At 56.7% G+C, this 10,225-nt stretch overlaps 3 protein-coding genes across 4 annotated transcripts in view; 2 read left to right on the plus strand and 1 right to left on the minus strand.

The window, feature by feature from the left end:
* Positions 1–2,897, plus strand: part of CRLF1 (cytokine receptor like factor 1) — a 28,080-nt gene extending 25,183 nt beyond the window's left edge. The window contains exons 3-5 of the mRNA XM_026457020.1: positions 1,620–1,885; positions 2,024–2,066; positions 2,552–2,897. Of these exons, the coding sequence (XP_026312805.1) occupies positions 1,620–1,885; positions 2,024–2,066; positions 2,552–2,565 (323 nt within the window). The 3' untranslated portion in view covers positions 2,566–2,897. The remainder of the gene's footprint in view (positions 1–1,619; positions 1,886–2,023; positions 2,067–2,551) is intronic.
* Positions 2,898–3,780: 883 nt separating this feature from the next.
* On the minus strand, positions 3,781–7,474 carry REX1BD (required for excision 1-B domain containing). Of its 2 annotated transcripts, none has more exons than XM_023229605.2 (5): positions 7,278–7,474; positions 7,101–7,183; positions 6,496–6,700; positions 5,203–5,282; positions 3,781–4,010 (listed from the first exon to the last, which is right to left on the minus strand). In XM_023229605.2, the coding sequence occupies exons 1-5, from the start codon at positions 7,374–7,376 to the stop codon at positions 3,938–3,940; spliced, it is 540 nt and encodes a 179-aa protein (XP_023085373.1). In that variant the 5' UTR covers positions 7,377–7,474; the 3' UTR covers positions 3,781–3,937. The 2 variants fall into 2 exon arrangements, with proteins under 2 accessions (XP_023085373.1, XP_023085372.1); XM_023229604.3 differs by having other exon boundaries at positions 6,496–6,718.
* A 2,327-nt stretch (positions 7,475–9,801) lies between these two features.
* On the plus strand, positions 9,802–10,216 carry LOC111554207 (cytochrome c oxidase subunit 6C-like). Its single transcript, XM_023229603.3, has one exon. The coding sequence runs from the start codon at positions 9,868–9,870 to the stop codon at positions 10,093–10,095; it is 228 nt and encodes a 75-aa protein (XP_023085371.1). The 5' UTR covers positions 9,802–9,867; the 3' UTR covers positions 10,096–10,216.
* Positions 10,217–10,225: the final 9 nt, after the last annotated feature.

The raw sequence follows: 10,225 nt of genomic DNA on the forward strand, positions 1-10,225 counted from the left end.
CCGGGTTCATGCCATTCTCCTGCCTCAGCCTCCCGAGTAGCTGGGACCACAGGCGCCCGCCACCTCGCCCGGCTAATTTCTTGTATTTTTAGTAGAGACGGGGTTTCACCGTGTTAGCCAGGATGGTCTCCATCTCCTGACCTCGTGATCCGCCCGTCTCGGCCTCCCAAAGTGCTGGGATTACAGGCTTGAGCCACCGCGCCCGGCTGAGACCCCTGCTTCTAAGGCCAATGGGCTGCCAACTCCCACTTTGATGAGCCTCAGTTTCCCCTTCTGATCAAAGCAGGGGGATGGGAATGATTAGGTGCCTAGATCTGCCTCCTCTTGCTGTCTGGGGTTTCTCTGGGTCCACAGGCCTCTACTCTCTCTTTTGTGAAATGAAACAAAAGCTCTTACTTGGAATGTCTGGCCTCGGTTTCCCCATCTGGAAGGTAGGGTCGAGAATCCCACTTGCCTTGGGCTGTCGTGAGGGTTGGATGACATAATTTGTGGCAAATGTCCACATGGTGGGTGCCACATAAGTGCTTGCAGGCAGTTAGCATGGAGGTACTTATTGTCCCGTCCCCCCAGGGTTTCACTGCAAGGGAGACCGCTTTTTCTCAGGTGAGGACACTGAGGCTCTAGGAGGTCACACGGGTCTGAACTTAGTTCACGGGGAAGTCCAAGCTCACTCTGGCACGTGAGATGATAGGGAAACTGAGGCCCTGAGAGGGTCCCAGAGCTAGGGAGGGGTAGAGTCAGGCTCCAGCCAGCTCCCCAGCCCCTATCCTGGGCCCCTCCAGGTTCGGGGGTGGGCGGGAGCAAGCGCAGCCGGGAGGGGCCTGAGCCTTGGCCCCTGCTCGTGCCCGGCACCTGCGATTCTTGCACAGGAGCCAGCAGGCCGCTGCGTCCGCAGGGGAGGCTGGGGAGGCCGGGGAAGGCCAGCAGGGGCGGCGGGGGCCGGGGCCGTGCCAGGGCCTGTCAGCGGGTCCTCGGCTTTATTTATGACGTGAGGCCGATGTCCTTATCCGCCGGCCTGCTGGGGGACTGGCTGCAGCCGGCAGCTGGACCGACAGGCAGGCCTCCCACCTGGCCCTCCCGGCCCACTCCCTGTCCCATGGGCCCATGCTGGGGACTGTCCCATGGGGTCATCTTGCACTCGGTCTCCCTTCATCTGTCACTCTTCCTCTGTGTCTCTGTCTCGATCTCTTTGTCCCTATGTCCCCAGGGTTTCTGTCCTACCCTGATCAGGCCCTTTCCTCCTGGGCTGACCCCCTTCGCTTTCACCTACCCTGCGTCTCCATCTCTCCATCTCTGGCGTCGGCTCTCTCATCCGTGCGTCTTTCTTCCTTTCTCTTTTTCAGCCCCCTGCTCTGTCTGTCTCTGTGTCTCATCCCTCCCGGCTCTGGCCTCTCTCATTCTCCCCTCCCCCCACTCCACTCGCACCTGGCTCAGGCCACAGGAATCGGGTTCCTGGAGATGTGGAGGAGGAGCCCCTTCCTTCCCCCGCCCCCCCCCCGACCTCCCCAGGGGCGCAACCGGGCCAGGGGCGCAGCTGGGCTGCTGTGCAGGGCCTCGGGGAGGACTCGGTCCCTGAGAAACCGGGAGGGAGGTTCCCCGAGGGGAACATGGTCCTGCAGCGCCGGGGTCTTCCCTCTCCTGCTCGCGCGCACCCCCTGCCGGGCGCGCCCTGACACTGCCTCTCCGCCTACCACCAGAGCGCTCGGGCCCGGGCGGCGGGGCGTGCGAGCCGCGGGGCGGAGAGCCGAGCTCGGGGCCGGTGCGGCGCGAGCTCAAGCAGTTCCTGGGCTGGCTCAAGAAGCACGCGTACTGCTCCAACCTCAGCTTCCGCCTCTACGACCAGTGGCGTGCCTGGATGCAGAAGTCGCACAAAACCCGCAACCAGGTAGGAAGGAGGGACCCGCGGGCGTGGGGGTGGGGACAGGGAGCTGGGGGGCCCAGGAAACAGGGGAGGGGGAAGAAAGCAGGCTGTGGACGCAGGTCTGCAGCCCCCACGACACCTCTGCCTTCCTTCCAAGCACAGGACGAGGGGATCCTGCCCTCGGGCAGACGGGGCACGGCGAGAGGTAAGGTGGGCCTGAATGGGTGTGCGGGAGGGAGCAAGGGGAGGGCCCCTTTCGGTGGCTGCAGGTCTTGTTCACACCCCAACGCCTCCCAGCCCCAGCCTTAGAGTCACTGAGATGGAATCTGTCCTCTTTCTTTGTTATTTATCAGCATTTATTTAGCACTTACTGTATAACTGGCATTGTCTCCTTTAGCCTAAGAACATTCAATGCCCTGAAAATGTCCGAAGTGGAATCTCCTCCGAAATGAATGAACATACTCACCTTAGTTAGCACGTATGGGCGCCTACTGCATACTGGCTCCGCGCCAAGTGCTTTACCTGCAGCTCAGATAGCCTCGCCAAGGCCCAGAGAGGGGCAGGATCCTGCCCAAAGTCACACAGCCAGAAGCGGTGGGAACAGGACCTGAATGAGGGCTCCTTCAGTGGCTCTGTGGTGCAGCCCTCTCCCGGGCTCCCTGCTTAGCTCGGCTTCCCCTCTGCCTGCAGGTCCTGCCAGATAAGCTCTAGGGGCACAGGCCACCCTCCCTGCCACATGGAGACGCAGAGGCCGAACCCAAACTGGGGCCACCTCTGTACCCTCACTTCAGGGCACCTGAGCCACCCTCAGCAGGAGCTGGGGTGGCTACTGAGCTCCAACGGCCATAACAGCTCTGACTCCCACGTGAGGCCACCTTTGGGTGCACCCCAGTGGGTGTGTGTGTGTGTGAGGGTTGGTTGAGTTGCCTAGAACCCCTGCCAGGGCTGGGGGTGAGAAGGGGAGTCATTACTCCCCGCTACCTAGGGCCCCTCCAAAAGAGTCCTTTTAAATAAATGAGCTATTTAGGTGCTGTGATTGTGAAGGTGAGTTTGGGGCCTACCTGGCCTGGGGCGGGGGCTGTAAGATTTTAGGGGAATGTGAGGCATCTTAATGACCCTTTGAGATTAGAATTTTCACATCCCAGGACTTCAGACTGTCTTTGCAAGGTCTGATTCTGAACTCCTTGGAGAATGTGATTCAAAATACCTGAGTTGGCTGATGCCTGTAATCCCAGAACTTTGGGAGGCCAAGCTGGAAGCACTGCTCGAGGCCAGGAGTTGGAGACCAGCCTGGGCAACAAAGGGAGACCTCATCTTTACTAAAAGTAAAAAATCGGCCGGGCACGGTGGCTCACGCCTGTAATCCCAGCACTTTGGGAGGCTGAGGCAGGTGGACCAAATGAGGTCAGGAGTTGGAGACCACCCTGACCAACATAGAGAAACCCCATCTCTACTAAAAATACAAAATAACTGGGCGTGGTGGCACATGCCTGTAATTTCAACTACTCAGGAGGCTGAGGCAGGAGAATCACTTGAACCCAGGAGGTGCAGGTTGCAGTGAGCCGAGATGGTACCACTGTACTCTAGCCTGGGCAACAAGAGCAAAACTCTATCTCAAAAAAAAAAAAAAAAAATGAACTGGGCTCATGGTGGCATGTGCCTGTAGTCCCAGCTACTTGGGAGGCTGAGGCAGGAGGATCGCTTGAGCTGGGGGAAGCCAAGGCTGCAGTGAGCCGTGATCTCACCACTGCACTCCAGTCTGGGTGACAGAGCAAGACCCTGTCTCAAGTAAAAAAAAAACCTCAGAGTTTCTAGGGAGCGTGGGAGTCTTCTACCCATAATCCCTGGCCCTGTGGGGGTCACCCCCTCCCCAGGCACACTGGCTGCAGTACCCTAGGACACAGAGATGGCAGAGCGGCTGCAGAGGAAGAGCTTTTTATTGTGGGAGGTGTCTCGAACTGCACGAAGGTCAGCAGCGCAGTGGGGCGCGACCCCAGCCAGCTGGCGGTTAGGGCTGGGCTGGACGCCATCCGCCCCTTTTCCCATCTCCCTCGGCGCATCCCTGGGGAGCCGCCATCACTCGGCAGATTCCGCATCAAACCTGAGGTCCTGGAGAACCTCGCTGATCGCCTCCATGGTTTTAATTACCCTACAAGAGCGGATGGGAACTATAAATAAAACCCAGATGGGGCGAATTAGCTGCTGCGGCTGTGGTGAGCCCGGGGCCCTCCTGCCCGCCGTCAAAGCTCCAGGCAGCATGGAGGGACCGCTTAGGTGCTTGGGAGAAGGGGTGGCCCCATAGGTCACAGTGGGCTGAGAGAAAAGGCCATCTGGGCTCTGGGCACGGTGGCTTACGCGTGTAATCCAGCATTTTGGGGTGAGGCAGGCAGATCACCTGAGGTCAGGAGTTCAAAACCAGTCTGGCCAACATGGCAAAACCCCGTCTTTACTAAAAATACAAGAACTAGCCAAGCGTGGGGGTGGGCATCTGTAATTCAAGCTACTTGGGAGGCTGAGGCAGAAGAATCGCTTGAACGTGGGAGGCAGAGGTTGCGGTGAGCCAAGATCGCGCCACTGCACTCTAGCCTGGGCGACAGAACAAGACTCTGTCTCAAAAAATAGAAAGAAAAAACGGGGAAAAAAAAAAAGGACCGAGAGTGCTGGCTTAGGCCTGTAATCCCAGCACTTTGGGAAGCTGAAGTGGGCAGATCATGAGGTCAGGAGATCGAGACCATCCTGGCCAACATGGTGAAACTCCATCTCTACTAAAATACAAAACATTAGCTGGGCGTGGGGCACATGCCTGTAGTCCCAGCTACTTGGGAGGCTGAAGCAGGGGATGCATTTGAAACCAGGAGGCGGAGGTTGCAGGGAGCTGAGATTGCGCCACTGCACTTCAGCCTGGTGACAGAGTGAGACTCCGTCTCAGCAAAAAAGAAAAAAAAAAAAAAGGCCATCTTGGTGGGATGTGTAGCATCAGGAGGTTATGAAGCATGACTCTGTCAAATGTGTATGTACATGAGTGTGTGTGCTTGGGGGCTGAGAACAGGCATCTGAAGGTTTGTGCTCAGTGGGGCATGGGTGACAATATCCAAGCTCCACGGACAGCCACGTGTGCAGGATTGGCATGTGTCAAGGTATACAGCAGTGTCCCAGCAATTCACGGTGAAATTGATGTGAAGTTTCACAACTATGCCCTCTGGGGAAGTGTGTATCTGAGGGCCACCAGATGAGAACACCATTGTACAGCAGAGGAACAGCAGGGTTCCTCTGCTGGGTCTGACCGTGCCAACCCTGGTGCAAATCGACCATAGCCAGGCGGCTTGGGCAGCAGCGCTCACTTCATTTTCAGCTGGTGCATCTGTACAGCGTCCTCCTGCCCCGCCAGCTCTGGCGTCTCCATCAGCTGCAGCAGGGCCACCTGGTGGGGGAATGAGCAACGCGAAGGATGTCTCCACCGGCAGAAGCCACCCCCTGCCCTCCCAGGATGTTCAGGAAAAGACAGAGGCACCCAGAAAGGCAGTGCCCGGGTAGAACCACAAGGGGCAGTGCTTTGTGTAGGAAGAGTCCGAAATTCAGTTTAGAGCGGCTCTCAGAAGGCAGACAGCGAGCATGCCAGAGGCAGTGCTGAGCGCGATGTGGGCGTGGCAGGGGTGAGTTAGGCTGCGCCTCATGGTCCCAAGGACTGGACCCAGGGTGTTATTGGCATAATCCCAGGATAAAAGCAGGCCAAAAAGGCTGGACGCGGTGGCTCACGCCTGAAATCCCAGCACTCTGGAAAGCCGAGGAGGGCGGATCGCTTGAAACCCAGAGTTGGAGACCAGCCTTGCCCATATGGCAAAACCCCGTCTCTACTAAAAAAAAAATAAAAAAATTAGCCGGGCGTGGCGGGGCACGCCTATAATCCCCGCTACTCAGGAGGCTGAGGCAGGAGAATTGCTTGAACCCGGGAGGCAGAGGTTGCAGTTAGCCGAGATCGCGCCATTGCACTCTAGCCTGGGTGACAAGAACGAGACCCTGTCTTTAAAAAAGGAAAAGAAAAAAGGCCAAAAAGAGGCTGAGATGGGTAGCTCATGGGGGGCGTGGCCTAGGAATTCCAGAGCAGATCTCGGTGTGGGCGTGGCTTCACGTAGATGTGACCGGCCACCCCCTCCCTCCCACACACACACACACACACGAAGGGTTGCAGGGCCTAGTAGGCGGATCCCAAGAGAGAAATAGGCAAAAAAACTAAAGCTGTGATGGAGGAATACGGAGGAGGCGTAGCCTGGGAAGCCCCTCGCTTGTATCTACGGGAGGCTGAGGGTGGGACAGGAGAAGCGGAAGAGTGTGGGTGGAGCATTGTTGGGGCGGGATCTGGGCATGCTGGAATAGCATTTAGGCGGGGCTGGGAGAAAGTGGGAGTGCTCTGGGAATAAGGACAAAACTTGGGAAAAAAATTGGGGATAAACAGCAAGGGCAAGGTCCAAGAATCCTCAAGTGAAGACTTAATAGAGGATTGATGTGGGACAGTAAGGGGTGAGGTCTGTGTATGGGATACTGGGACCACACCCCAGTCCACCAACCAGGGGTGCGCCACAAGAGGAACCGGCCAGGGTCCTAGAGACACGGCAGGGAATGGGTGGTGGTCTCACCGTGCCCAGCCGCGTCTGCTCCAGCTCCTGCAGGCTGCGCACGTGGCTGGCGAGCAGCGGCTGCCTGCGAGGCCCGGCCAGCTCTGCTTCCACCGCCAGCACCTCCCGCGAGGCGGCGGCGAAGGCCTGAGTCACCTCGTGCACTGTGCTCCGGTAGCGCGCGAAGTCGTAGTCCGGGCCGCTGCGCAGGTACTGGCGGTGGCCTCTGCGGCAGGTGGGGACCCTGAGGCCGCGCCCCCAAGCTCTCAGGCTCTGCACCCGCGCCAACCACCTAAACGGCCCCCAGGAAGTGTCCCCGGACCCCAGAGGGGAGGACTGGTAGGTAGGAAGGACGCTTCCTGACTCCCGCAGGGGAACCCGAGACAGGCCCACCCCTGCTCCTGGGGAGGAAAGAGAAGCCACGAGGAGTGGGTCATCGGGTAGTGAGGACGTGCTGTGGGGCCTTTATCGTGAAGGTGAGGACTGGTGCCCCGAAATCCCCGCCCCATCTGACTCTGCAGCCGCGCGAGGACCCAGCTCTTCCTCCAGGCACGCCCGCCGAAAGCACGCCCACGCCCACAGCGGGCGGGGAACTGAACCCTGAACCCCTGCGCACCCCCACTCACTCCTCCAGTCGGCGGAAGCCCTGCGCGCGCTCAGCCTGCAGCTGGTGGATGCGCTGCACCAGCGTCCGGATCGGGGCGTCTTTCTGCGGGGCGGGGGGCACGGCTGGGGTATGTAACCTGCGCCCCTGGGTCTGAGCCGCCCGCCCCGCGCCTGTTCCCGCTCGGGCCTGGACTCACCCAGGGCCACGCCGGCTCCTTGCGTCCCGGGGCTTCGGTGGCCTCCTCAGCAGCGGGCACTGCAAGGACCGTGGGCTCCGCCGCGGTCTCGGTGATCATGACTGCGCAGCCTGGCCAGGCTCCGGAGCAGGTCCTTCCACTGCGTCCGACGCCCCCTACAGGCCGGGAGGTCCACGGACCCCCACCCTGCGGCTGGCCAGCCACGAGACCTCGGGGAAGAAAGGGGAGCCAAGACCGCGGGCCGCCCAAGCAAGCCCTCTATCCTCCACCCACCCTTCTTGTTCCCGTCCAGCGATCGCGTTTTTCCTTGAATGTGCGGCTCTGAATACAGAACAGCTGTTAGCCTTGAGTTCGTTTCTATGCTTGTATCTCAACACCGACTTCCACGTGAAGCGGGTATTGAGCGTGGGTTTTGACATTCAAGAGCGTTAAGTAAGCCTGGGCAACCTAGGGAGGCCTGCTCTCTACAGAAAAAACAGCCCGACATGGTGGCTCCCGCCTATAGTCCCAGCTACTCGGGAGGCTGAAGGTGGGAGGATTGCTTGAGCCTGGGAATTGGGGGCTGCCATGAGCTATGACCGTGCCACTGCACTCCAGCCGGAGCCACAGTGAGACTGCCTCAATAAAAGTGCAGTGGCTGGAACTCCACCGACATTAACAGAGATTAACTGGCTCTCCAGAGAATCACAGGGGTGAAGACAAGATTCAGTGACAGGGACGGTGTCAACAGCCCACCAAATTGAATTGGGTGTCTTATGTAATAGCCCTGATCCTGGGGCATAGCAGGGGTCAGTACGACTTCAAAGTACAGAGAAGGCCTTGGAGCTTCCTGCTGGAGGGATCCACGGGCTAGATTGAGCTTTGGAAAGCTTCCTCCTCCAGGGGCCCAGCGGGAGAGGCAGGAAGATGCTGGTAGCCTAACCTAGTGAAGAGGGACCAGCTCAGGTATGGGGTGACAGACACTAGCCTTCAAGGGGGAAGGGACTAGGCTGTTAGTGAGTCGGGAGTTTTTCCTGTCGATGGGTTCGTGGTCTCACTAACTTGGAAGAATGAAGCTGTGGACCTTCGCAGTGTGTGTTACAGCTCAAAAAGAGTCCACAGACCGGGAGAGTGAGCAGCAGCGCAGTTTATTGAACAAAGCGAAAGGAAAGCTTCCACAAGCTGGAAGGGGACCCAGAAGGGTTGCAGTTACTGGCTCGCTAGGGCTTATATCCCGGTGTTACCCCCTCCCCTTTCTTCTTGTCCATTGAGAGTGGTTCTTTTTTCAATCCTCCCTTGGAGTGGTTTATTATTATTATTATTATTGTTATTATTATTATTATTATTTTATTTTTTTTGAGACAGAGTCTTGCTCTGTCACCCAGGCTGGAGTGCAGTGGCGCCATCTCCGCTCACTGCAAGCTCCGCCTCCCGGGTTCATGCCATTCTCCTGCCTCAGCCTCCCAAGTAGCTGGGACTACAGGGCGCCACCACGCCCAGCTAATTTTTTGTATTTTTAGTAGAGACGGGGTTTCACCGTGTTGACCAGAATCGTCTCAATCTCCTGACCTCGTGATCCACTCCCCTGGGGCTCCCAAGTGCTGGGATTACAGGCCTGAGCCACCGTACCCGGCCTGGAGTGGTTAATTTTGAATCCTTCACTCCATTGGTTAAGAACTCAAAACACTGAGTCACAGGGGTCTTTTGTGAAAATCCCTGAACTGGCCCAGAAAGTCCCACCGACTCCACCCCTCAGTCCCCTCTCTCAACAGGAGAGCCCAACTGCTGTTGGGGTGTGGGACAATGACGGCTCTAATTGCTTCCTGCTAAATAGGGGCATAGAAGGGGTCCTGTAGCTGAGGTTTCCTCATGAGAGGTGGTTTGGGTGTCAACGTCCGGGTATGGGCTGGCCGTCTAGGGTGCTGATAATAGGTGTTGGTTGAAGTTATCCAAGGTTCCATCTGCAGTACCATTTCTAGTTTCATTGATTCTATTCGGGAAGAAACGAAGCGGATGAGGAATTGAAAAGACATGGGCCAAAGGTTACTCCTAGAATAAGGAGGGGACCTAAAAATGGAAGAAGCCAGGAGAGAACACGCTGTGAGAACCCTGAGGTAGCTTCGGTTGTCCCACTGTGTAGTCTGCTGGCTCTGTTCTGAAGTCATTTAATTCCATCTCTGACTATGCCTGATTTACTGACAAAAAAAATAACATTCCTCGCTCAGAAGCATGTTCCTCCCCTTTCAGCAGTGAGGAGATCTAGTGCTCACCGGTTCTGGAGAACCACGGCTGCTAATGAGTCTGTTTGGTCCTGAATTTGAGTAAGTTGGAGAGAGATTTCATCTAGGCTTTCTCTTAGTTCTTCAGAGAGAGTTAAGGATACTGTGAGCCCAGCGGTTCCAGTTCCTAGGGTGGTAGTAAATCCTAAACCAGCCAATAGAGGAAGTAGTGAGATTGCTCTCCGCTGAAGCTTACCATGAATGGGCACAGCTACTGCCTCTTCTGAAAAGGCATAAGTCACAGGAGGTACTCTGTAGGCTAAAGTACAAGTTCCTAGTCGGGAAGGACGCTGGTATTGAGGTTGGCATACGTATCAAGGACAGCAACTACCATGGCATCCGAAGTTTTGCCAAAATCTCAGATGCGTGGCCTTCTGGCCAAGCGCCTGCGATTTCATATGGTTACAGCATTCGTGCTATCCCTGGGAGTTGCAGCTTTGTATAAGTTTGGTGTGGCTGATAAAAGAAAGAAGGCATACGCAGATTTCTACAGAAACTATGATGCCATGAAAGATTTTGAGGAGATGAGGAAGGCTGGTATCTTTCAGAGTGTAAAGTAATCCTTGGAATATAAAGAATTTCTTCAGGTTGAATTACCGAGAAGTTTGTCACTGACTCCTGAACACATGAATATGTGGGCTAAGAAATAGTTCCTCTTGTTAAATAAACAATTAACAAATACTTTGGACA

The sequence above is a fragment of the Piliocolobus tephrosceles genome, chromosome 21, assembly GCF_002776525.5.
Source record: "Piliocolobus tephrosceles isolate RC106 chromosome 21, ASM277652v3, whole genome shotgun sequence".
Classification (NCBI taxonomy): Eukaryota; Metazoa; Chordata; class Mammalia; order Primates; family Cercopithecidae; genus Piliocolobus; species Piliocolobus tephrosceles.

What these genes read in the sequence shown, in the direction of transcription:
- REX1BD (XM_023229604.3), bottom strand. Translation starts at nt 7,376, where the DNA reads ATGATCACCGAGACCGCGGCGGAGCCCACGGTCCTTGCAGTGCCCGCT. An exon ending in AGCAGACGCGGCTGGGCACG is followed by an intron (nt 5,283 to 6,495) that starts GTGAGACCACCA and finishes TTCCCCCACCAG; the next exon opens with GTGGCCCTGCTGCAGCTGAT. An exon ending in ATGCACCAGCTGAAAATGAA is followed by an intron (nt 4,011 to 5,202) that starts GTGAGCGCTGCT and finishes CCGCTCTTGTAG; the next exon opens with GGTAATTAAAACCATGGAGG.
- LOC111554207 (XM_023229603.3), top strand. Translation starts at nt 9,868, where the DNA reads ATGGCATCCGAAGTTTTGCCAAAATCTCAGATGCGTGGCCTTCTGGCC.